The sequence below is a fragment of the Brachypodium distachyon genome, chromosome 5 (assembly GCF_000005505.3).
Source record: "Brachypodium distachyon strain Bd21 chromosome 5, Brachypodium_distachyon_v3.0, whole genome shotgun sequence".
Taxonomy (NCBI): Eukaryota; Viridiplantae; Streptophyta; class Magnoliopsida; order Poales; family Poaceae; genus Brachypodium; species Brachypodium distachyon.
Genome location: NC_016135.3, coordinates 23,407,972 through 23,431,591, shown reverse-complemented (window position 1 = coordinate 23,431,591; position 23,620 = coordinate 23,407,972). Strand labels below are relative to the sequence as shown.

Sequence of the window (23,620 nt, the reverse complement as noted above, 5' to 3'; positions counted from 1 at the left end):
GCGTTGGACCACCAAACCGGCAAAAACCATTTGTTGACGGCGTCAGAACTCAGAAACGAAACCAACCCGGAGTCCCGGACAGAACGAGAGAAGAAATCGAAACAACGAGCGGAGAAAAAAAATCCCGAGGTGACGGAACACGGCCGCGACTTCGTCGGCGGGCTCGCTGGCATATCACGGCGAGGAGGAGGTTATCGGAGCGGGAGGAGCAAAGCCTCTGCAAGTCGCCGGAACCCTAAATCCGGCGGAGGGGGCGGAGAGGAGGGGAACAGCAGGCCCCTAGATGCGGCCTTCCCGGATTTGAATGGAGGGCGGACCTCCGGGGCAAGGGAGTCTTCTAGAAGCGGGCTGAACTGAGACCTAGGGTTGCGTTTGGTGGGGTTGATGGCCGGCATGGGTCGGAGCTCGGGGGCAGAGGGAGGGGGAAGGGAAGGAGGGGAGGCGGACGGCGGTGGTATCTCGGATTGCTCGCCAGGGACCATCGTGTGGGTGCGGCGACGGAACGGGTCGTGGTGGCCCGGGAGGATACTCGGGCCAGACGAGCTTCGGGCGTCGCAGGTAGTGTCGCCAAAGACAGGAACTCCGGTCAAGCTCCTCGGCCGCGATGATGCAAGCGTGTGAGTGTTCCTATCACTCTCTCTGCTATTTTCCCTAACTTAATGATGTACTGTATGTTTCTTCTTAGTAGTGTATTGATAGGCTAGCACGTTTACTTAGGATTAAATGGCCTGTGCGCTGTGTTATTGATTACATAAGGGGTTGTGCGTCAAGGAACAGCAGGAGGTTATGTACTGGGTTGCCACTCCAAACACTATTAGATCAACTGATCAAGAATCAAACATTTGAACTATTGCAAGAAACTTTTGTTCTAGGTTACTTGAATTCCATAAGTCCTTATTGAATAAAAATCATCCATTGCTCATTTTGGCAATTACTTGCTGTAAACTTGAAATTAGCAGACAGGCGGAAAGTTCACCACCTACAGGAACACTCCTGATCCTAGTAAGTTGCTTGACTGCTTTGTGCTAGGCTGTTGTACTTCATGTGTCATGTACATCATTATGTGTGCCACTGCTTCATTTTTTTTAGTATATTGGAGGAGTGAATATCATTGATAGGGATAGGACTTGTTACGCTTTAAGTTTATGCAACATTGCATGTGTGTTGCCTGTGGAAGGAAAGCTTAAATTATCTTCTGGGGTGTATATATGTAAATTGTTGCTTGGTGATTTGACAGAATAATGTCGATAGTTTGTAACCTCTTTGATCTTAAATTACTAGATAGCATGTAATATGCTGTAATAACAGCATGCCTACTCAGACTATCATGTGGATGTGAAGCAAGTGATGCAGTCAACTTAGGGCAGACTACATCGTTTTACTGATAACCGTTTCCTCTCACAGATGATTTTCTTAACTACTCCCTCCTTCCCAATTTAGAGGTTGTCGTAGTTCTTTTCCTTAAATATCCCATAAAAGAGGTTGTTTAAGCTAGGAATTAATACCCGCGTGCATTAAACACGTTCTGGTTTCTATGTTCATTGGTTCGAGCTCCTGATTAAGGCTCATGATAATTAATGCCCTCATGCAAAGTGTCGGCCTGGCAGATTCTCATAGGAAGTGAAGCCACAGCAGAGCGCATGCACTGGGCCATGTAGAAAAGCCGTGGCGCTATTTTTCTCTCCCTAGCACACACTGAGGCCAGTAGTTACATGCCCGTGCATAGCGTTTATGGGCGGACCGGACCTGATGCCATTGCAAGATGACAGCGTCGCGGGAGTTAATTCTCAATCGTCCAGTTTGCACGCATAAAAACCATTCCTTGGTATTGGTGAGCAAATTAAACGACCTGAAAATTGGGAAGGAGGGAGCATTAATTTGTCGTGGTGTTGTTATGCTGCTTCTGATAGCCTTCTATGGAGGCATGTGAGCTGATATTGTAATGAATGTGTTTTAGCAGAGCTGTAAAGTACCAGTATATGTGTTATTTGCAGTTTATACAGCTAGTGTTGTTTTTTCCCATCATTTTCATTAAATGTGCCGAGAAAGTAAGGTTTAATGGCATTTAAGTCTGAAATTATACAGAAACAGATGAATAGGTTATGAAGTACGATTTGTAATTTCTCTGTATTTCACCAATTAGGAAACTTATGATTGTAATAAAATCTTTGTTCTTAAGAGCAATGTGTCCAATTATACCAAGCTTACTGTGTTATGTTTTAGCTGCCACCATGGAATGGAACGTAGCTGTTTTAAGAGGTGTTTCATAGAGAACCGATGTGTTCCACTAAAGTATGAAAAGGTAGATATGTGCTGATTGGATTCTCCACGCCAGTCTGATTGATATGCTTGGTCTATTGCATTTCGGTAGATTGCTTTGGTCTGTCAAAATCGTGAAATTTTGTTTTGAACAAGAGATAGATAGCAGTAGAGTAGTGCACGTAGCCATGGCGGAATTGCTCCTTCAATATCTTTTCCACATAAGATTATTTTCCCTAAAAGTTTCACTGCCCAATATTTTCTTAGGTAATTCTGTTTACTTAATTGTTTGCCAATCACTGTTAAAATGGAATGGTATCTTGTTTATGTGCTACTTTACTCGCTTGTTCAAATATCAAAGTTGTTTCCATCTGTGAGCAAGTACACAAGATGTTGCAGAACTACTTCAAGTTTTTTTTTCATTTCACAATAATAGCAGCCAAACTGCTTATTACACACAATGCTCAAAATTACCTGGTTTTGATTTGGCTACAATTTTTTTTTCAGTGACTGGTATAACCTGGAGAAATCAAAACGTGTCAAGGAATTCAGGTGTGGGGATTTTGATGCTTGTATTGAGAAGGCGATGGCAATGTCTTGTCAAGGAACTCCTGTGAAGAGAAGAGAAAAATATGCTCGTAGAGAAGATGCTATTCTCCATGCACTTAAATTGGAGAGTAAGCAGCTTGCATCAAAATACCAGAATCCAGGTTTAAGGTCTGATGACATCTCCAGTATCCCATTTGCTGATATGGGTAGAGAGTTTGATAACTTTGCTTCAGAACATTTCTCAAGAAACAATGTGCAGCAACCTCAGTTGAATCTGCAAAGCTCAGCAACTCAGCAATGCAAATATCTCAGCACTACTCGTTATAAAAGCAAAAAAAAGCAGAAAGGGGATAACTCTGTTATCCTTGGTAAAACAAAAGAGTATGAACAGAGTATTCATGTTAGTTCAAAAAGGAAGTTTTCAGGATCTCTTGCCGGGGAGGCTTCAGAGAACACTCTCAGCAATCATGAGAATGGTTTTTCTGGTTTGAGGCATATGCAAGGAGAATCAATTATAGAGAACGGTGGGGAAAATGTAGCCCTGAAGAAGGAAAGATCGGGTAAAGGCCTTTTTGAAGGATCTATTGTTAAAAAATATGATAGATGTAGGCCACTTGCTCAAGCTGTACAAAACGGAGTGAAATCTTTCCAGCACAATGATAATTCTGAGGCCGTATTAGTTGAAAAAGGGAAGGATTCTCTGCCTGCTATCTGTTCTACCAAAAGAAGTGGGGACAAATACCTGTCTGCTGATTGTGATGATGGACATACCCATCCTGACATACCTGATATGCATGATTCTTTTTCCGGAGAGCAACCAGTTCCGGACTTAGTTGAGAAGCATGGGTCTGATTTTTCAGTGAGTGAATGCTCGGAAACAGAGACGGAAGACGACGCCGAACTTTTGCAAAGTAGGTGCCTCCATTGCTACATGCCTTTTCTTTGGACTTGTATTTGGAAGATGCAATAATAATAATAATAATAATAATAATAATAATAATAATAATAATAATAATAATAATAATGCTCCTGCTTAGGTTATCAAATTCTAATTATAACGTACAATATTGTTCTTTTCTCTATCGAATCAATTCATACAGTCACGTAGTTCCTTGAGGGCGGGGGAGTTGTTGCAATAATCGAGCACACATGATATCTACCATGCTACTTAGTGCCGTGTACATTTCGTTAGTTTATTTGGCACATTCCTTTCTGGAAATATGCTGTTTAAAATTGCTCATTGAGATACACTAAGTATGCTTGATTGTGTTTGTGCTTTACTATCATAAGCAAAATCTCCACTTCTGACTGGAACTTAAGATACTTGATTCCAATGCTTTTCCTAGTTTAGTTTTGCTTCTCTGTGGATATTTTGCCTTATTTCATCACATTTCATGTGATATTATTTGCAGGATATACTAAGAGACAGTCCCCAGAGTTAGATGCATGTGATCCTAATTCCCTTCAGGCTCCCAGTAAGTTAAGGCATGTAAATGATAACAACGATGACGATGAGCTGACCTTTTCAACTTATATGCCTCGACAAAATGGCTTGGAGGATGAGGACGGTTCTTCTGAGCTAGGTGTCTCCAAGTGGCATATGAAAGGTAAACGCAACCAACGCAGTGCAGCAAGGAGACCTGTCGGTAAGGCGGATGAAATCCTGTCATTAGACAAATCCAGTAGTTTAATGGAAGGGTCATGGAACATGGCCTATGAAGGTGACTCTAAAACTGGGAGTATTGGTGCATCCAGCCGTCAATCATTTGGTCAAAGTTTTTCGGAGGACCAAGAATTGGATTGTGATTCTGATGGAACAAATTTAATTGATAAGGCCACAAACTATTCAGAACTTAACAGATATCATGGTAAAGATTATCCAGATAAGCCATCTCTGCTAAATCAAAATAGCGATCAGGTACCCTCTCTTGGTCAGAAGGCATACCAGGAAGGATCTTCATCGTATCAACGAAATTGTGGCCCACGTCTTGGTTACATGGGCACGACGTTGTTTGATGTTGAACTGAAGGTACAGGCTATCTATCAAGGCGAGCGTGTCCCATTGGTTTCTTTAATGAACATGAACCGCAAAGCTATTGTTGGACACCCTATCCAAATTGAATTACTTGAAGATGGTTCAACAGACCACTTTGTTTTGGGCAGTGATATTGTTCTGGGACACAGCACAGGAGCAGCACCTGCTTGGCGAAAGGGCAGAAGGACAGCTATGCCAAGAGTTCCACGTTCTAATTCATCTCAAGCAACCTTAGATAGTGATGCTGCTCCTTCCAATCAGCAGCTTGGGCTTGCAAAGAACATATCTAGTTCTGGGAGGCCATTTTCACAGAAATCTCGAAAAAAGCCCTCCAATTTCAAGGAAGGAAGCTCACCAAGCCAGAAAATCAGAATCCTTTCTTCCATTCACATTGCAAAAAAGCGGCTCAGAGAATGTGGCCTAGCAAAGGCGCATAGGAGCAGTAATATTTTGGGTGGTTTGATCGAACCAGAGGGAGCAATTCCACTGGTCACATGCGTCCCTGCAAAGGTTGTGTTCAGTAGGATAATGGAAGCAGTTGGCAGGCCATCTCATGCTCTTGCTCACCGTGTTTAGAAAAGCTAGCATACTGGGTCCAGCATGAACCCTGGCCATGCTAGGACAAATGGTTGGCATGGTTGACTTGGCCGAGGATTGCAACTTTTGTATGTACATTATGTTGCACTGAAGTTGCAAACTGTTCATATGCGAATCACCTCCATGAAGGAGCTTTCTACAAAGGGGCGACCAGAATGGTGACTGACATTTGGATTGGCCAACTTCAGCGTTTTTCCTGTATCTACTTGGTTAATTTCCGTTGTGACATACATAGTCAGAAATTCATAGGTTTTCTGGTTGTCGTCTATAGTGCCTCACATATATTCAGATCTGCAACTCATTTTTACTGTTTAGAGATCCTGCTTCACCTGTATGTGACTTGTGAGACATATGTAAGTAGTCGAAGCAATATACCAGAACGACTGTCTCAAATGTTATGAACAATTTAGCATCTCTGATAACCGTATTATCTCTATCAGTCGATGAATATTTGTTACAAGTTTTTACTAGTACAAAATCTGTGCTGCGTTGTCGTTTTTATTTGCTGGTGCTTCTGTGTGTTCAGCTTCAGAACTCCAGTTCTGTGTGCCCTGACATGGTAGAATGGTGGTGAGTTTTTGTTGGACGCGGGTCAGGTGACGTGCTCATAGCCGGCCGTGCCCACGCTTATCTGCCGTTTTGTTAGGATCCAACAACCCAGGCTTCCATCTGAGCAGGATTAAAATCCTTGATTTACATTGGATTAGCCAATGGAGTGAGTGCTTCCTCCCTGCCTTGATTTACGTTGGTTTAATCTCAGACCTTTATTTCTGAAATCATCTTAGCATATGGGAACTGTTTGGGAATCTGCGTGAGTGGTGCCTGACTCGTTTTAATGTTACTGTAATTTTGTACTGGAAATTTTAGAGATGGTTAGCCCTGAATTTCATGAGATTGCTGAAACAGTGGCTTTGCTTCTTTATTTTTTACCGGATAGGTGCTGAAAATTTTCAGAAATTCTATCGGTCTGATCTCCTTTCTTCCACTGTCTTGTGCAATAGAGAAGACCTAGCCAAAACTTTTGTTTGTCCCTCACGGGCCGGGATCAGGAATGGCGTGCAATTGCATTGTTCTTCTCTTCTTTTGCCATCTTGCACAGTTTTCTTTTTTCAGTCTCGCGTACTTGTCAGTCGTGAGTCGTGACTCGTGACAACTTTGGCTTCTCTTCTCGGTTCACTTCAGCGCGCAGTCTCTCTCCCTTCTCCTGGAACCACGACACCTGCTGCCCGCAATGCCAGGGGACACAACCTGAACCACCTCGCGGCGGGCGGCAGCCGTTGCTGGCACCCTCCCGGAGTCACCGCGACCACAATGCTGCTCGCTCCACCAGCCACCCCGCGCGCCCTCCCTCCTCGGTACCGGCTTGACGCCGGATGGGCGTCATTGGACTGGGAGCCGATGGCGAAGCCACATTGAGCGCGATCCTGAAGCCCGGGAGATCGGCGGGCCGAGAGAGGCAAATGTAGCACCCCGATTATGCGAGCCTGCGAGGGACTGGGAGGAGGATAGGCGGTGATGAAGCTGGAGATTGCGCGGGGAGGCCAGGTCGGAACCGCGCCGGAGTTTTCGTGCCTGGCGCTGTGACGGCGAGGTAATGAGGCTATAACCCTAGAAATTTTGATCTCTACATTCTGAATCTGCTACTGTACTTTGCTTCTTCTGCAGTTCTGGTTATGCAATTGCCTTGCTGGCTGAATGTCTGGGACAATGGATGCCAAATTAGTACTAGTACTGTACTTGGTTTAATCCTGATTTATAAATGTACAGGCGTTTCGGTAGACCAAGCATGATTTTCAGTATTGTTTGCGTTCAGACACTGATTGAAATTGGCGAAGGGAGAAGTATTACTCTAGCTCTGCTGCATACTTGCATAGTTACATATAGGATGCAGGTGGCTCGGGTGGTGGTGAAATTATACCCATGGTGTGCATGTATCGTGATAATATTTAGTTTACGCACCAATGCTGGTATGTAAGTAAGACAAGAATAGTCAAAAGAACCAAAAACTTCCCAGCTCCCCACTTCCCAGTCCCCCTTGGCACAGACACAGAAAAGGCAAAGACAAGAAATCAAAGAGGAAACATGGGGATAAGTTCGTACTCATCGTTAATGGGACAAATATCTCTTTGATGGCTGTAGCCCTGGCACCTGGCTGCCCTGCATGCCATGGCAGTACACTTGGCACCTTCAGTGTCAATCCTTGCGCTTGACCATGGGAAAGTGGTCACAGTTCCACAACTATACGTCCCCATCTTAGCTGAGAGTGTGAGACTGGCTTGTGTGGCTGTAAATCCCCCTCCATTTATTAAAGGAGGGTACATTAATATAACTAGATGACGTTGCTGCGGGGATATATTGAAAAGCTATCGAAGAGCAAAATTAGAACACACGCAAATTATTTAAGGACACATTATTTGAAGAGTATCATGAATATCATAAACTGGACATTGTAGATACAATAGAGCTGCAGTGCAACACAGCTCAGCAAGCAAGTTCTGAAAAATTCCATGAGGTTCCACCTAGTTAGATGCCTTGTCATTGACAAAAAGGCAAAAAATAAAATCGTTGTATTAGAACAAAAATAATAATTACTTATGTATATCACGAAATCATTGAGTTTATAGTCACACCTTTTGAAATGTCAGAATCCGCAATAGAGCATCGTATATTGAGCCGAACATATTGGAGAAGGAAACAAGCCAACAAGGTGACACGGTACATTTTACCCCCAATTAAATAATGAGCAGGGTAAGCACTGGAAGCCCTAATTGAGATCTCCATGTCAATCTAATGCAGCTTTGCCGTCGCATTTGACCCTAGGATGAACTTTAAGATAATCACGGCCAGCTCAGCATATAGTGTGTGCTGTGCGTATGTTAAACTTCTAAGAGGAAGCCAATCGTCTATATGGGCCGTTCAAGCACGCGGGTTGCAGGCTGCTATCTTCTTATTGAGCTCTGGAGGCTGGAGCTCCAGTCAATCGGGAGGTGCAGAGGTTTGCCTGAGCGCAGGCAGCGACGAGCAATTGTTCCATCAGTACCACCTCGCCTGTGTGTGTGTTCGGGGGGGGGGGGGGGGTGTTGCTCGCTGACGTGGAAGGTTGAGAATTCAGGAAAAATAGTTAGTCGGGGGCACTTGTATAGGTATATAGGATATAAGAAAACGATACACCTGAATGTTCTACAAAAGGAGAACACGACACATCGGAGAACCATGGGAAGGATTTCAGCATGGACCCCGCTTCTAATTTGCCTCATGTCTGCTGCCTGGGATATTTTCCATGACAGAAAAGCAATTCACAACTGACTATGTTGATTAGTGGTTACTGTTACTTTTGGTATACATGAGTCCCAGTTTCATTTTGATGAAACTGAAACAGACCATTGTTCTTAACCGATACAGGTGCAACTACCTCACAGACCAAAACTCTACTGCGACATGCTGAAGGAAAACTCTACCCGACTAGTTCAAAAGAGTACCACCAAAACACCCTGGAATTAGACTCTGCACTGTCCTCATCTAAATATAGGACTTCTCCCTCAATAACGGCAACTCTGCTTCCCTCTCCACAGTCATTCTCCAAAGTCCAAACGCAACACCAACGGGCCCCATTTACTTGTGTTGAATTCTTCAGTAGTTACTGTTGTTAGTCTTCCCGTCTTCCCCTTAAGTGTTGATGATAAATAAGCCCTTCAGTTCTTGCTATGGCCTATTGTTTCTTGTCAAAGACTGATGGAGGAGTTCCTTCACTTTCCTCTCCTGCCATTGCTCCTCCTCCTCCTCACATGTTCTTCTCCATCCTTTGTTCATTCTATGGAATCAAGTACATCCAGGTGCCCCCCCTCCAATATCTCCATCCCTTATCCTTTTGGTATTGCTGGCCCTGGCCATAGCCCCTCCCCAGCTCAAGGGTTTGAGATCACATGTGGTTTATCAGGCCCGATACTGCACATTAACAATAGTGTGTTTGGTATTCTCAACATCTCGTTGATGGATGGTTTCATAAGCATCTTGGCAACTGCCACTAAACAGCCTTGCAGTGGGAATTATACTGACTTTAGCCTTGAGGGGACCAACTTCACATTCTCTGATACAAGAAACAAGTTCACAGCAGTAGGCTGTGATATGGTGGCCATGCTGGTGAATGGTACAAGTGGTTATAGCAGTGGCTGCGCTTCTTTTTGCTCTACAAAAAATATCATGGTTAATGGTACTTGCTCTGGTGTGGCTTGCTGCCAAGCACCGGTGCCGAAGGGGTTAAAGAAGCTGTCTTTAGAGTTCACAAACATAACTGGGCAGCTTGGCAGGCACAACAAGGACAACAGTACTTTGGCATGTCCCGAGGCATTCATCGCGGAGGAGAATTCCTATGTTTTTTCTACCTTGGACCTGAATCTAACTAAGAGCCTTCAATATCGGCCTGTTGTTCTTGAGTGGTCCATAGATGGTGGTAGCTGTGAGGAGGCAAAACGCTCTGCATCATATGCCTGCAGGGAGAATTCTTACTGCTATGATGCAGCCAACGGAATTGGATATCGCTGCAATTGTACCAATGGATATCAGGGGAACCCATACCTGCAAGGGCCTGATGGATGCCAAGGTAATGAACACCATGTCTACTGATATTTATGGGTTTTCCTGCTACCTCAACTTTTGTCTTCTGAACTTAATAGTCGGCAAGAACTCATTTGATTTCTGTTTGGTTTCATGTGACTCTCGGCAAGATATTGATGAATGCTCCATCGAAAGTCGGTGCACGCATGGCTGCATCAACATGGAGGGAAAATTCCGCTGCACGTGCCCATCAGGAATGAGTGGTGATGGCCTCAAGGAAGGAAGTGGCTGCAAAGGAATTGGCACGCTGCAGATATCAATAGGCAAGTTTCCTAAGCCCTATCTCGCTTTTTTGTGATGTGATGGATGTGCTCATCCTAAGAGGCATGCTTTGTTAGATTAATGCTTGATCAAATAAATTCTTCTCTGGATTCTACTTTGCATTTGCAGTTGCGGCTCTAGCTCTGCTACTGCTTCTCATCGTTCTCGGTTTCTGGACCCACTGGCTTGTTAAGAAGAGAAAATTTGAAAAGAAAAGACAGAGGTATTTTATGCAGAATGGTGGCGTGTTGTTGAAGCAGCAGATGTTTTCACAGAGGGCACCGTTGCGGGTATTTACCTCAGGCGAGCTTGACAAAGCAACCAACAAATTCAGTGACAACAATATAGTTGGTAGAGGTGGATTTGGGACAGTCTACAAAGGTATATTATCAGATCAAATGGTTGTAGCAATCAAAAGGTCACAGCGAATTGATCAGAGCCAGGCAGAACAATTTGTCAATGAACTGGTTATTCTTTCACAAGTGACCCACAAGAATGTGGTTCAACTAGTAGGTTGTTGTCTTGAGACTGAAGTTCCCTTATTGGTTTATGAATTTATCGCAAATGGGGCCCTTTTTCATCATCTTCACAATACATCAGCCCCATTGTCATGGGAGGATCGCCTAAGGATTGCATTTGAAACTGCTTCAGCACTTGCATACTTGCACTTAGCTGCGAAGATGCCAATTGTTCACAGAGATGTCAAGTCATCGAACATACTTCTTGACAAGAGCTTCACCGCAAAGGTATCCGATTTTGGTGCCTCAAGGCCAATACCTCATAATCAGACCCATGTGACGACCTTAGTTCAGGGCACGCTAGGGTACATGGACCCTGAGTACTTCCAGACAAGCCAACTGACTGAGAAAAGTGATGTTTACAGCTTCGGTGTGGTACTTATCGAGCTATTGACAAGGGAGAGACCTATCTCTGATGGTCAGATTGACGAGGTGAGGAGCCTAGCATTGCATTTTAGTTGTTTATTCCATCAGCACCGGTTGCTGGAAATCGTAGATTCTCAAGTGGCCGAGGAAGCTGGGATGAGGCATGTTAAAACCGTTGCACAGTTGGCTTTCCGATGCTTAAGGTTGAAAGGTGAAGAGAGGCCAAGGATGGTAGAGGTTGCAATTGAACTTGAAGCCCTGAGAAGACTCATGAAACAACACTCGGTCCTGAAGATTGAAGGAGAGCATCTGCTTGGGGAGTCCAGATGCAACGGGGATATGAAGTTCGACGCGCAATCAAATTCGAGCCTTGATGGCATTGCCAAGGATGAAAGCATGGAGGTCATTCTACTCCCATCCAACGGTCTCTCATGCTAGACCTGTTTCTAATTAACGAGCTGTTCTTTTTATGTTTAGCTGCCAATCACGTAGAAATTCGGAGTAAAGGGAATTGTTGCTGAGTTCCGTTAGGTCTATGTTGAACGCTATTTTTCGAGCCATTTGTAAGTCAATAAACTATAACGGCTCGCCTAAAGTTACCCACTTGGATTGTACCAAACTTCAGAAAAAATAAATCAGAATACCTATTGTGTCTTTGCGTTTTACCATTCACCATTCTAAAGTTTTTTCGTTCGCATATTCATCTTTTGGAGCTTACATAGTCAAATTCATCGAACACTTGTGTTTGAAGTGGTACTCCGTTCCTTGTAGTTTTCTACGCACAGACCATGGATTGGCGTGGCAGTCCACTCGGCACTCTTTTGTTGTCTCCGGGTCCTGAGGATTGGATTTTGTATCCGGCAGTCAATTCAATCAACCGCTTCCTAAGGCTAGTTCTGTCTTGTTAAGGCAGTCCATGGTGCTGATTTGGTCCGCTGTGTCAAACTGTCAATGTGACTGGTACTGGCTGTCGTTATCTCTGGTCCAACTCGGTTGGCTCGTTGCGTCGGAGAAGGGGCATCCCAGAGGTCGCTCTCTGATCATCTAGTGGAAAATGACTTTTCGTTGACCCTTAAATTTTGACGGGAGTCCATCAGGCTGCGACGATTCGTGCAAAGACTTTTGATCTTGGCCGTGCCGTGGAGCACACGGGCGATGACTCGAGACTGTTTGTTCGTTGTGTGATGATGCGCTTGAGCGCGACCAGAAACTCTACTCCTCGCGGAGCACTGTATCATTTACGTACAGAAGCTTGGTTGTCGTGTTTCATTCCAGATTAGCTCGATGAGATCTTTCTTCGGAGTAGCCAGAATGCTGACCAACATTTTTGGATTGTCTCTCCTGTACCGTAAAGCACTAACTGCATCATTTGAAATCTTTCTTCAGAGTAGTAAAGCCAACAGTTCACAGGCTTCATGTTACCGTGCATAGTTCCTCGTATGTACTGCTAGGAATCTGTAAGTAGTAATAAAAAGGTTAATTGGATTTATGCCATTATAATTTTTACCGGTTGGAAATATGTCATTATAAAAACTTGACTTGGAGAAATGTCACTCTAACTTTTTTATATCTCTATTCATGCCATTTTGTCCAAACCATCACGTATACTGTCTAAATACGGATATACATAGCTCTATACGAATATTTTTTTTCATCCCAAGTCAAACAGCTCTATTCCTCTTCCTCTTATTATCCCTCACGCGCTCCTCTATCCTGACCCTAACTTGAATGTTTGAATTTTTATTGATTTTTCTGAGAAGTTTGAATTTTGGACCAAATTTGAATGTTGTGAACGTTTATGGCGCTTGGAAGGGACTCGAACGTATTGCGAACGTTGTAAATAGGAGTATTATGATAAATACTGTTGCACACGTTGAAATACATGTATTTGATGAACAGTAATTGGTCTTAAATGGACGGAATGACATAGTTAGAGGTATAAGAAAATTAGAGTGACATTTCTCGAAGTCAAGTTTTTGTAATGGCATATTTCCAACGGGTGGAGGAGAGAGTGTCACGGTCACTCGTGATCCAATTAACCCCTCAAAACCCTAATAAAAATACTCTGTGCGCCGCGGCCCGCGGCAGCCGCGATTCCGCCCACCAGGCCTCGACCACAACCACCAGCACCGTGCGCCCTCTCTCAGCACCAGCAAGCTGCTAGCTTCTCCGAGGGGACGGATTTGGCGCCGGATGGGCGTCGTCGGAGCCGACGAGGAAGTGTGGCCTCTCCGCCTCTGGCCTTGACATGGACCACGGCCACGATTGTGAAGCTCATGAGGTCAGCGCATCACGCCCTCGCGGGCCCAGAGATGCAAATGCGGCCCTGAATCACGCGGCCCTTTGGCCGGAAGGATACGGAGGATGCGCGGGGAAGCCAGGTCGGAGCCGCGTTGGAGTTTCCGTGCCTGACTGCACGGCGGCGAGGTAGACTAAAACCCTAGATTTTTTGTATGGAGTATGTATATTTTGAATCTGCTACTGCCTTCTTCTACGGTTCTGTTTGCCTTTATTATTGGCTGAACGGCTGGGACGCTGGACGCTAGCTAAACTAGTTTCTCATACTAGGTTTAAGCCCGATTCAAATAAGTCCACCATATCTATTTCGGTAGAGGCAATCCATGGGTACTTTGGTGCCAGTTTTGGTTCTGGTCTGTACTGAATTCTTAGAACAGTTTGGGGACTTGTGACCGTGTGCATTCGTCGACAGAGACTGGCGATTTGTCCCTTGTGTTGAAAAACGATTTGTTTAGATATTGATCAAACCAGGTGGATCCCACTGCTTAATTAAACGAAATGTATAATTCACTGTCTGCATAGTTGCATTCACGATTGAGTCGGACTTTGCTTTGAGGTGGTAAAATCATACCCATGTTGAAGCCACGAGCAATAACCTGTATGTGTGGGAGATCACCGACATATATGTATAAACGAGTGTAATGCACTGCAGCTCAGTAACTGGTTTTGTATATAAGCTCGGCCTCAAGTGTACTTGGAATGATAGAAGCCAGTGCTAGTTCTAATCAACATAGTTTCATTGGAACCATGGACAAACTGCACACTGACAACATAATCCTGAGGGGCTAATTAAGTGTGTGTGTGTGTGTGTGACTAATTTTTATGGGGACTGTGCACTCCCATGGTTTTTCCTATGTTTCGGGCAGATGATGGTTGTTTTCAAAGGCATGATTTAAAACAAATTCAACCGACACATTGATACCATTGAAATATTTTAAATTAGAAGTTAGATTTGGATCTGGCCCCAAAGTTGGGAAATCAGTACAGTGGTGATTGTTGAGTGTTGACCGAACTAGTGATTACTCTGAGCTATTTTAGATAATGTCTCCATAAATATATTGCACATCGTCTTCTCGATATCAAGTTACATTAGAATATTTCCGAGAAGTACATCATCTTGGCGAATCAGAAGAAGCTATCATTTCAGCTTCCATGCTGAACTGTGTGCTTCCTTCTGAACAGTGCAGGCTGGAAATTGGTATTGCCTCATGTACAAGCTCATTATTTTTATGTACAGGTTCATCTTTTCTTCTCATTGTTTGTTCCTTGGCAAATGACCGTCTTAGCTTATTTAAAACTGAAGCCACCTCCTTCATAACTGGTCGTTCTTGTCCACTCAAATTTAAGCATCTCACAGAGAGGTGCGCAACCGCATACAGTTGCTCTTCACCTGCTTCTTCCAAAATATGTGGCTCTATCTCCTGAAGTAGGCAGCCTTCAGTAAATAGAATCACTACATGCATGGCTAAGTTGCACGATTCCTCTGACCTGCCTACCGAGATAGGCTTCTGCCTTGTCAATAGCTCTGCAAGAACTACTCCAAAACTGTAGACGTCACTCTTCTCTGTTAGCATACTGCTTTGGAAATATTCAGGATCGAGGTACCCTATGGTTCCTTGAATAAGGGTTGTTACATGCGTTTGATCAAATGGAACTGATCTCGATGCACCAAAGTCTGATATTTTAGCCACAAAGTTCTCGTCCAACAGTATGTTGCTTGATTTGATGTCCCTATGAATGATTGGTATAGAAGATGTGGAGTGCAGATAGGCAAGTGCTTCTGCTGTTTCTGCAGCTATCCTTAAGGTGTCTTCCCATGTTAAGGAGTGAGGTGGACTTCTGTTGTGGATGTGCTGGAAGAGTGTTCCATTGGGTATGAACTCATACACCAACAATGGAACTTGTGTCTCTAGACAACATCCCAAAAGCTTGACAACATTTGGGTGATCGATCTGTGATAAGATGGTAATTTCATTGACAAACTGCTCTACCTGGCTCTCATCAAAAACCCTGGACTTCTTTACAGCAACCACAGTCTCATCAGGAAGAACACCCTTGTACACTGTTCCATATCCACCTCGGCCAAGGACCCGACTCTCACTATAGTTGTTAGTAGCAGTCTTCAGCTCTTCTGCACTGAATATCTTTGCTGACGAGTCCTTGCCTTGAGATGTGATTGCCGAAAATCTCTGCTGCAACAGCAATCCTCCATTCTTCCTGAATAACTCAGCTCTCTTTCTTCTCGCCTCTCTTCTTTTCATGCTCCAGTAATAGCACAGAGCCGTGGTGGTTACTGTTACCACAAGTGCAAGACCTACACCTGCAAACATTGTATGACAACATGTATGCCCTGTGTAAGTCTTTGTTCTTCATGCAACTCATGTGGAAGTAACATTGTAAGCAATGCTTATAGGCAGCGAGGTACTTCTGACTGCTCCCATGCAGAACATTGACCTAATATTTAGGACAAGCATAGCTGTCAATTCCCTTTAACATTAGCGAAGACTGAAGATGTGTTTGATCCAGGTAGCCTGCTCATGAACATACTATGTATACTTGTATAATGTAATATGCATGTACTAGTTCACTGGTCAATAAAGCCATCATAATAGCTGTACGCAGGGAGACAGATTTTTAGAGCTCACGTCCGCCCATATGCATTTGATTAAATAAGTGTGTTTCCAATTTTGTAGAAAAAAGGACCAACAATCAGATAAGTAGATGTGTGAATACTTTATGCACATGCGAATTTGGTGGAAAAATGTGTTAGTTTGGTGCCCACACATGAAAGAAAATGATGAGGGGCTAAGATATTCTATTTGTGTGCACCAAGTCTGTTTTTTTATAGCTGAATTTTTTTCTACTTTTAGCATGAAAAGTTGCAAATGTGCAGTGTACACACATCTGCATGTGTGGGTTTGCTATGGAATTTTTTAAAGGTTCTTTATTTTGGACCGGATGATGAGCTCTGTTATGAATTATCGACCATCATATGTGCACTGTATAGTCTACTGAATTGAGAACTTTTTTTTACACCAGAATGTCATCAATAGAAGAAGTAGAAAAAAAAAGATAATGATCATATTTTGTATCCAGGTGTAGTTACCCAAAACAATGTCTATAGGGAAGTGCTTTTGACAGCCACGTCCCTTTTTCCGGCCATCGCCACTCATGCCTTGAGGACAATCGCACCAAACATCCCCTTGCCCATCACTGCAGTACTTCGGGTACTCGCAGGGGTTCGTTTCAGGGTGAGTGCACGGATTTAAACCTAATAGATGGCCATAGATCATCAGTAGCACTAACAGTTTAGTCCTCTTGCACGACTGGTGACCAAATACTATGTTTACCATACCTTGCGGTTGTTGCTGAGGGGAACCTGCATTGGAATTGAATGGTTATTATTAGATCTCTTGATAGTACTAAGTGTTATTATTAGATCTATGGCTACAGCAGCGTTTGAGAACCTGAACTATTTCTGCCATGAGATAGGCATATCTGATACATGTCTACAGTTCAGGGACCGAGATTAAAGAACGTGTGTAAGAAAACTTGGAAGATAGAATTAAAGTTGAGTAAAAATTATTGACATTAAATGGATATGATGACTACATGAAAGCCTGTGTAATATTCCATCTGTTCTTTTGTAAGATGTCATTCTACAATGCATGCAGTCTAACCTTTTAAAACTCTGACATCTAATATACATAAAAATATTTCGATTTTTATGTGCAAATGTCTTCAGAAATACTTTTACCCCATTAAAGTTCTAAAATAACTTGACTAACAAGTACAAAAAATAATGGTCGAAGTTTAGAGACTGCATCAATGTCCAAGACATGTAAAAAGGAACGGAGGTAGTGCATAACAGTAGCTCAAATGCAGCTTTTGATACTGCATGTATTTTAAGTACACTAGCTAAATGCACTTGCGTTGCTACGGAATTAAAAATATATATTACATGTATGCGTTATTTTAAATATTAATGTGATCATGTTTTCTAATTTTATGCTTAATAAGAGTTCTCAAAATATTTATTTAAAAAAATAATTATCCCAAAAGTATGCATCAAACCAGTCAAAAGATCGTGATACATACTACATTGAAATGGGTGGCAATCAAATGACGATCATCTAACAAGCTACAAAGTAGTCTTGTTGGTAGGGTGAATTGACGACCACTAACTCGGATTTATAGTTGAAAGAAAAGATTTATGGTCTTATTATGTTTTTTAGTACAAACTAAGACACTACTTTGGCTAGTATAAACTGTCAAATGTTCCAAGACATAGGACATTACCAGATGGTATGGGCGCCTCAGTACAGCCTGTCCCTGTCCTGTAACCATCACCTATCATGTTCTGGGGACAAGAGCAAGTAAAACCTCCTTCAGTGTTGTTGCAGAAGTCCCGGTGGATGCAACTGTTGCTTTCGTTATTCCGGCATTCGTTGATATCTAAACCAACAGTGCAACACTTCATTTAGAAACCAGAGGGCTATATCTGTATATAAAAGCAGGTACAATTCTAGCCTCTCTTATGTACATATGGCAATTGAATTCAATTATGAGTCATTTAAAAGATTGAAACTTCATTGTCCTTGCTTCTGTTCTGAGAAAAGGTAAAACAATAATGATATGAATATCTGAGCCTGCTTTTGGATGCAAATCAGCATGTGAATGCCTTTATATGCCTTTTTCTGAGCTTATGCCATGTAACTTGCTTGTTGATATAAAAAAAACTTCTGTAATCTTCTCCTGGGCGCACTCTTTCTTATATTTGCTTTCTTTCATTTCATCAAGATCCCTAAAGGAACACACAGAAGCTATGAACTCGTTTTTTTTACAACATAATCTTTTTTTAAAAGTTCAACAAAAAATGGCCGTAGTCCAAAATTTAACCAAATCTGACCTGTTTGCTAAGCTCCAGCCTTTCTGGAGCTGAACTTAGCTAGGTCATCGCCAGATATCTTGGCATCGAAAAAAAGTTAGCAATTTCGTGAACAAAACGAGGGGGATATGATGCTAAACCTCTAAAGGTGGAAAATAGGTCAGCTCCGGAGACTATGGAGGTAAGTCATAGCTTAGCTCCATAATCTCTGGAGCTGACCCCTGAATCGGCGTTTCTTTTGTGGAAACACGCACATTTTTTTATGCGAAGATATCTGGCACTGGCCTAGTCATTTAGTCAAGTGAAGTGCTGCTGGAAAAGGCTGGTGCTGGGATCAGATTTGGTTCAAGTTTTGGACTGAGGTCATTTTCTACTTAACTTTATGTGGATAATTTTTGTCAATTCTCATTATGAACTCTTAGATGTTTGATTTTGGAGGAAAACATATATCGTTTTACTAATTTCAGCCTGGTTTATCGAAAGAATAAATTTGGTGGGATAGGTATTGCTAGTGTTAAGGACCTTAACTTATGTTTCTTATTGGATTTAGAGGTGTTACTGGAGCCAGACCGTTGATTTTACAACTATGACTGTCATGAGCATAATATTTTGTTCCTCTCATTTGTCTCCTTTTGGGAGGATGGAGTTGTTTGGGCTTGTGATGCAGCGAAAACAAGGTAGAGATGGAAAGTAGGAAATTGGTATGAATAATTGAATATTATTCTTGGAGGATAGTTTATGTTGCCCGTCTGTTCTGTTTTGGATCTTTATGTAGTTGTGGATAAAAGAATGTGACTAACTGGCTATCGTTGAGGCTTGGGATGGTATAATAAACGTGAGATTTATTAATGCAGTTTAGTAATGAAACATAAATATGTGGTTAGAAATAATTGAAATTGCTTCAAATATCACTTTACTGATTGCCTCATCCCTCATGTTTGACAGTTTACCTCCGGTGGATACATCCAGTTAGTTCCTTTTATTGCGTGATAAAAACCGATTTATATTCATGAACTCTGGACCTTGAGTGCACCCTCCAGAACACATGTTCTTTTTTGTTTTGTTTTTTCTAATGGTTGGTTGTTGACCCGGGATAACTTCAGAAACGTATGTCAAGTCCATTTTTAAAATTGTGTGGTAGATAGAGAATCCGGGTATTCATTTCTGAAATTATGCCAGTCTTTTGAGTCAACGGCAGGATGGTGGATACTCCCTCCGTCCTATTATTTCAGGCGTACTATTCAAAGTTCTCAGTCCCATTTTTGTAGGCGTGTAGTCTGTTGCAGCTGCTAGGTGACCAGGGTACCCTCATCTTAGGTCCCACAAGCTGCATGCATGCATATTTAATCCAACATTTTCTCTGGAGGGACTCTCTGGCCTGGCTAGCGTGCGGTGTTGGGCTCATCTTATTGGGCAAGGATAAAAAAGTTCAACTGCAAACAGTGTTCACAGAAAGGGTATTTTGGTCCAAAACTTGCTTGCTGAGACTGACTTGGTACCTGGGCCAAAACTAAAACGCCTCCTAAAGCTGGACCGAGGGAGTAATTCATAAGAGCAAATCTTGAATATCTTCTATTCAGGTACAGTTTGTTGTGTCTGGGAACTAATAAATTATGTTTTCAGGATTATAGACGGTGTGATAAGAAGATTTTATGATCAAGATCCTTAGAGCAGGGCAGGGCAAAGATTGAAGATCTTGTGCAAGGATAAAGGACACTCTTTTTCCAGTGATGGATCGATGCACAAGATCGCTTGTGTCTAAGGTGGCTTTACTACTGTTGTTCGAAAAAAGGCTCGTGTGGTTTGGCTTTCTTTCCATACTTCTGTCTCTTCGCTAATTTGTGCTGACAGGTAGTAATAAAATGGAACTAGGGAGATTGTCTTGTTTTTCTTTAAAGAAAACTTGTTTTTAATCTACTCAAGCTATTATAAGATTTTAAGTGAGTTTTTTTTCCTGAAATTGCAGGTGATATTTAGTTATTTCTTCAGGCCATGGTCTAATAGATATCTGTGTGGTGGATGAAGATTGAAGAAATATTTACCTAGGCATCCATCCGCGGTGTACGGGTTCCCATAGTACCCTGCATTGCAGTTGCAGAGATAGCCTGCTCGGGTTCCCATAGTACCCTGCATTGCAGTTGCAGAGATAGCCTGCTCCACTGACTGCGTCGATGCATTCGCTCTTATCGTTGCAGTACTGTGTCGCGAAGTTGTAGTTTAGGGCCTGGTCACATGTGCCACGCCCAACTGTCCAATCCAAGATCATCCTATGGTCACCAGCTGGCAACAGCGGGCCTTTCAGCGGGGTCTGCCCATCATCGCTGCTGTTCACGGAGACATCTTCATCTTGGTCGAGGAAGAATGCAGTGCTGCAGGTGCTGTTCTCGTCGCTTGTGATGGGCCCTTGTATCTTCTCAAGCGTCAAGGTGAATTCTTGAGAGGCGTTCATCGGCATAGGGGTCTCACAGCAGGCTACCCCATGATTGCAATCGGTGGCGCTGGTGGTGCTGGATCTTCCGTCACAATATGGAGAGCAGCTGGTAAGTGTTGAGGGGTTGATTTCACCGGCGAAGTTGGCAACTAGTCTGTAGTTGCATCCAGTAACCACCAGCTTGTTGCGGCTGGAGAAGAACGGAGTCCCTTCCAAGCTGATCTCACCGATTCCAGTGCTCTTCATGGGCTTGCCGTTGTGGTCGTGGCACACTTGGTGGATGGCCCCGACTATGATGATAACGAAGCCTCCTTCCGCGGACACTTGGTCGATTCTGTAGCTATGATCGCCGATCGGTAGCATGGACTCATTGTTTTGCCAGCATGTTACCTGGAAGCCGGGCAGTAGAGATTTGCCTCTGGTGCCAAATGGATAGGTGACGTTGTTGCACGTCGTGATCTCTGCCGGCGGTGGCAGGGGCGGGAACTCCAGTCCCCGGGAGAGCGCTCCGTGAGGCATCACTGAGAGGAAGAGGACGAGCGCAAGCAGGCGGAGCCGCCCTGCAGCCTCCGCTGAACCGGTCTCTCTTCCACTCAACATGTCGCCTCCAATGCTTTAGGTGAGCTTGATATGCTTTGTATCGACCTTTCCTTTTAGTTTTGGCATGTCCTCCTATCATATGGACTACTAGGAGAACACAACACCAGTAAACCAAGTGCTGGTAGCCTGACATGCATTTTTACTCTAAATCGAATACCACATGGTCAGTAAATAGCTCATCTCTCACAGTCGCACGTCCCTACTTTTTAATAATTTCGATATGCAAGTGCTGGTAGCCTGCCATGCATTTTTACACCCTCTAAAAGTGATGTCTATTCGCTTCATCTATTTCACATCAGTGTCACTTGATACTCGAAAGTACAGGACGGCAATTTTAAATTGCATCACAGCCACGGCCCACGGGAAAGACCGACTTGCGTGGTTCGCGTGAGTCCATGCATGAGGTTGAATTCGACAGAAAATTTCCATGAATGAACAAATAAATAGCCTAGTGGGTTTAACATAGACAGGCAGCGACAACTGAGGAAAAATAGCACCAGCAATCATAATGATCGATAAGACTCATTCTCTTATGCGTTCCACATCTCGTTTAGAAAAGACATTAAAACATTGTATAATAGGTTATTTCTTAGTGCATGCCTTTTCCTTTTCATAAAGGTTGGCGTATTTTGTTCCGTTAAGACAAAGCTTTGACCAAGAATTACACTATTAATATATAATCTATATGATACAAAATCATGATTATTAAAAAAAACTTTTAAAGACGAATCTATTGATATACACATATTAATAGAGTTATAATTGATCAAATTCTTGTCTTAACGAAACAAAATACAACAATCTTTATGAAATGGAGGGAGTATCTTAAAATTAGTGCTTACGTGGATAAAAATAATTAAATAAATGTAAGAAATGGCGAAATATAATAGGATGGGAAAATGGTCTATCATTGCCTTATCCTTGTGAAGAAATCATATATTTCGGTTAAGAGAATAGTCGTGTATTTCTTCGTTTTTCTCGTTTCCATGTCAACAATTATCATACGTGACATCGTTAAGAAAAGGTTGACACCACCGCATACATGTTCTAACCGTTCTTATTCGGGTCCAACACGGTTTGGCTCCGTGCTTACTGGCCAAACCTCCCAGTGCACCTAGCGGCATCTGCTCCCACGGTGTTGGCCACACACCTGTCCATCTACTTTTTCCTAATTTCTGTACCCCTTTGTTAATTGCGTCTGCCCACTTAGATCCCATCCCCACGGGGCGCTTGCCGGAGAGGATCTGGGGGCGGTCGAAGAGGTGGAGAAGCCGGCCATGCAGCCCTGGTACATGGGCCGCTCGTCCTCCTCCGCGCCTATCGCCACCATGATCGATCTTTCTCCTCTTTCTCTCTCTGTTGCTCGCCTTCCTTCCCTGCCCTCATCCATTGTTCTTGATTTTTGATCTGCCGGTTCAGATGTGTAGTGCTTTCTCCTTTGTCCCTGCGTACAGAGGCATTGTTGTTGGTTTTTGATCTGTTGGTTTTTCTTTAAATTGAGAATACATATCTACGACGAGTACCATGTGATTTTTTATTTTGGATCCATCATGTACCATGATTTTGTGCTGTAATTTTGGAGTACCATCATGTACCATGTAATTTTGAATTTTTGTGCTGTGATTTTTTAGTACCATCATGTACCTTGGGTACATGACAAGGTACTTATATTTTATGAATGTTTGTGTTGTGATTTTATACTGATACATGATGTACACAGTCTTGATATGTGAGGTACTAAAAATTGTTAAGATACATGTGATGTACCCATATGATGTACTTGTCTCAAAAGAGGTGCCAAATTTTGAAAGATTTATTTTTCTGATACATGTGATGAACAACACCATGTACTCGTCTCATAAGTCCATGTACACGACGTACTTAAAAATTGAGTTGATGTTGTATTATTTTTTATTTGTTGTACATGTACCTGACACTTTGTATATATTTTTTACTAAACAAATTTGTTTTTTTACCTTCATTTGATGTACATGTACCTGTCACACGTTATATGTACTAGCGAATAAACTTAGTACCCAAAAAACAAATGTTAGAGAAAAAAGTGAGAACGAAAATATGCATATGATGTGGCTTGACACAAACGAGAGAAAGAATCAAAGTAAAAGAAAAAAGTAAGGAGACAGAAAAGAAAAGGTTGTCAAGGTCCGTACAAAAAGTCTATACATCTGACATCTTTTCTTAAT

General features: G+C 42.7%; 3 protein-coding genes and 2 long non-coding RNA genes across 7 annotated transcripts; 4 read left to right on the top strand and 1 right to left on the bottom strand.

Annotated features, from left to right (window-relative positions):
* The first annotated feature begins 16 nt into the window (after positions 1–16).
* Positions 17–5,900, top strand: LOC100838564 (uncharacterized protein At1g51745). 2 transcript variants are annotated; one of them, XM_024455969.1, is made up of 4 exons: positions 18–617; positions 1,608–1,831; positions 2,767–3,719; positions 4,221–5,900. In XM_024455969.1, the coding sequence occupies exons 3-4, from the start codon at positions 2,846–2,848 to the stop codon at positions 5,417–5,419; spliced, it is 2,073 nt and encodes a 690-aa protein (XP_024311737.1). In that variant the 5' UTR covers positions 18–617; positions 1,608–1,831; positions 2,767–2,845; the 3' UTR covers positions 5,420–5,900. The 2 variants fall into 2 exon arrangements, with proteins under 2 accessions (XP_010227249.2, XP_024311737.1); XM_010228947.3 differs by lacking the exon at positions 1,608–1,831 and having other exon boundaries at positions 17–617.
* Positions 5,901–6,621: 721 nt separating this feature from the next.
* LOC100842922 (wall-associated receptor kinase 2) lies at positions 6,622–11,867 on the top strand. 2 transcript variants are annotated; one of them, XM_024456322.1, is made up of 4 exons: positions 6,622–7,031; positions 8,843–10,040; positions 10,165–10,317; positions 10,445–11,867. In XM_024456322.1, exons 2-4 carry the CDS (start codon positions 9,173–9,175, stop codon positions 11,635–11,637), a joined length of 2,214 nt encoding a protein of 737 aa, XP_024312090.1. In that variant the 5' UTR covers positions 6,622–7,031; positions 8,843–9,172; the 3' UTR covers positions 11,638–11,867. The 2 variants fall into 2 exon arrangements, with proteins under 2 accessions (XP_024312090.1, XP_003580477.1); XM_003580429.4 differs by lacking the exon at positions 6,622–7,031 and having other exon boundaries at positions 8,541–10,040.
* Positions 11,868–13,239: 1,372 nt separating this feature from the next.
* On the top strand, positions 13,240–20,571 carry LOC104585416. Its single transcript, XR_002961062.1, has 3 exons — positions 13,240–13,626; positions 20,009–20,236; positions 20,352–20,571. It is a non-coding gene; the product is annotated as an uncharacterized LOC104585416 (long non-coding RNA).
* LOC100837224 (wall-associated receptor kinase 1) lies at positions 14,413–21,708 on the bottom strand. The gene is made up of 6 exons (XM_003580411.4): positions 20,537–21,708; positions 20,428–20,490; positions 17,797–17,952; positions 16,853–16,876; positions 16,604–16,768; positions 14,413–15,817 (listed from the first exon to the last, which is right to left on the bottom strand). The coding sequence occupies exons 1-6, from the start codon at positions 21,414–21,416 to the stop codon at positions 14,610–14,612; spliced, it is 2,496 nt and encodes an 831-aa protein (XP_003580459.1). The 5' UTR covers positions 21,417–21,708; the 3' UTR covers positions 14,413–14,609.
* Positions 21,296–23,171, top strand: LOC112269331. Its single transcript, XR_002961063.1, has 2 exons — positions 21,296–21,435; positions 22,627–23,171. It is a non-coding gene; the product is annotated as an uncharacterized LOC112269331 (long non-coding RNA).
* The last annotated feature ends 449 nt before the right edge of the window (positions 23,172–23,620 follow it).

Bases quoted from the DNA above. Each gene is read 5' to 3' on its own strand.
- LOC100838564 (XM_010228947.3), top strand. From the start codon at position 385: ATGGCCGGCATGGGTCGGAGCTCGGGGGCAGAGGGAGGGGGAAGGGAA. The intron at 618-2,766 runs GTGAGTGTTCCT...TTTTTTTTTCAG, and splicing joins GGCCGCGATGATGCAAGCGT to TGACTGGTATAACCTGGAGA. The intron at 3,720-4,220 runs GTAGGTGCCTCC...TATTATTTGCAG, and splicing joins CGACGCCGAACTTTTGCAAA to GATATACTAAGAGACAGTCC.
- LOC100842922 (XM_024456322.1), top strand. From the start codon at position 9,173: ATGGAGGAGTTCCTTCACTTTCCTCTCCTGCCATTGCTCCTCCTCCTC. The intron at 10,041-10,164 runs GTAATGAACACC...ACTCTCGGCAAG, and splicing joins AGGGCCTGATGGATGCCAAG to ATATTGATGAATGCTCCATC. The intron at 10,318-10,444 runs GCAAGTTTCCTA...TTGCATTTGCAG, and splicing joins CACGCTGCAGATATCAATAG to TTGCGGCTCTAGCTCTGCTA.
- LOC100837224 (XM_003580411.4), bottom strand. From the start codon at position 21,416: ATGTTGAGTGGAAGAGAGACCGGTTCAGCGGAGGCTGCAGGGCGGCTC. The intron at 20,491-20,536 runs GCTATCTCTGCA...GAACCCGAGCAG, and splicing joins CGACGCAGTCAGTGGAGCAG to GCTATCTCTGCAACTGCAAT. The intron at 15,818-16,603 runs GTAACTACACCT...CAATGTTTGCAG, and splicing joins CCCTATAGACATTGTTTTGG to GTGTAGGTCTTGCACTTGTG.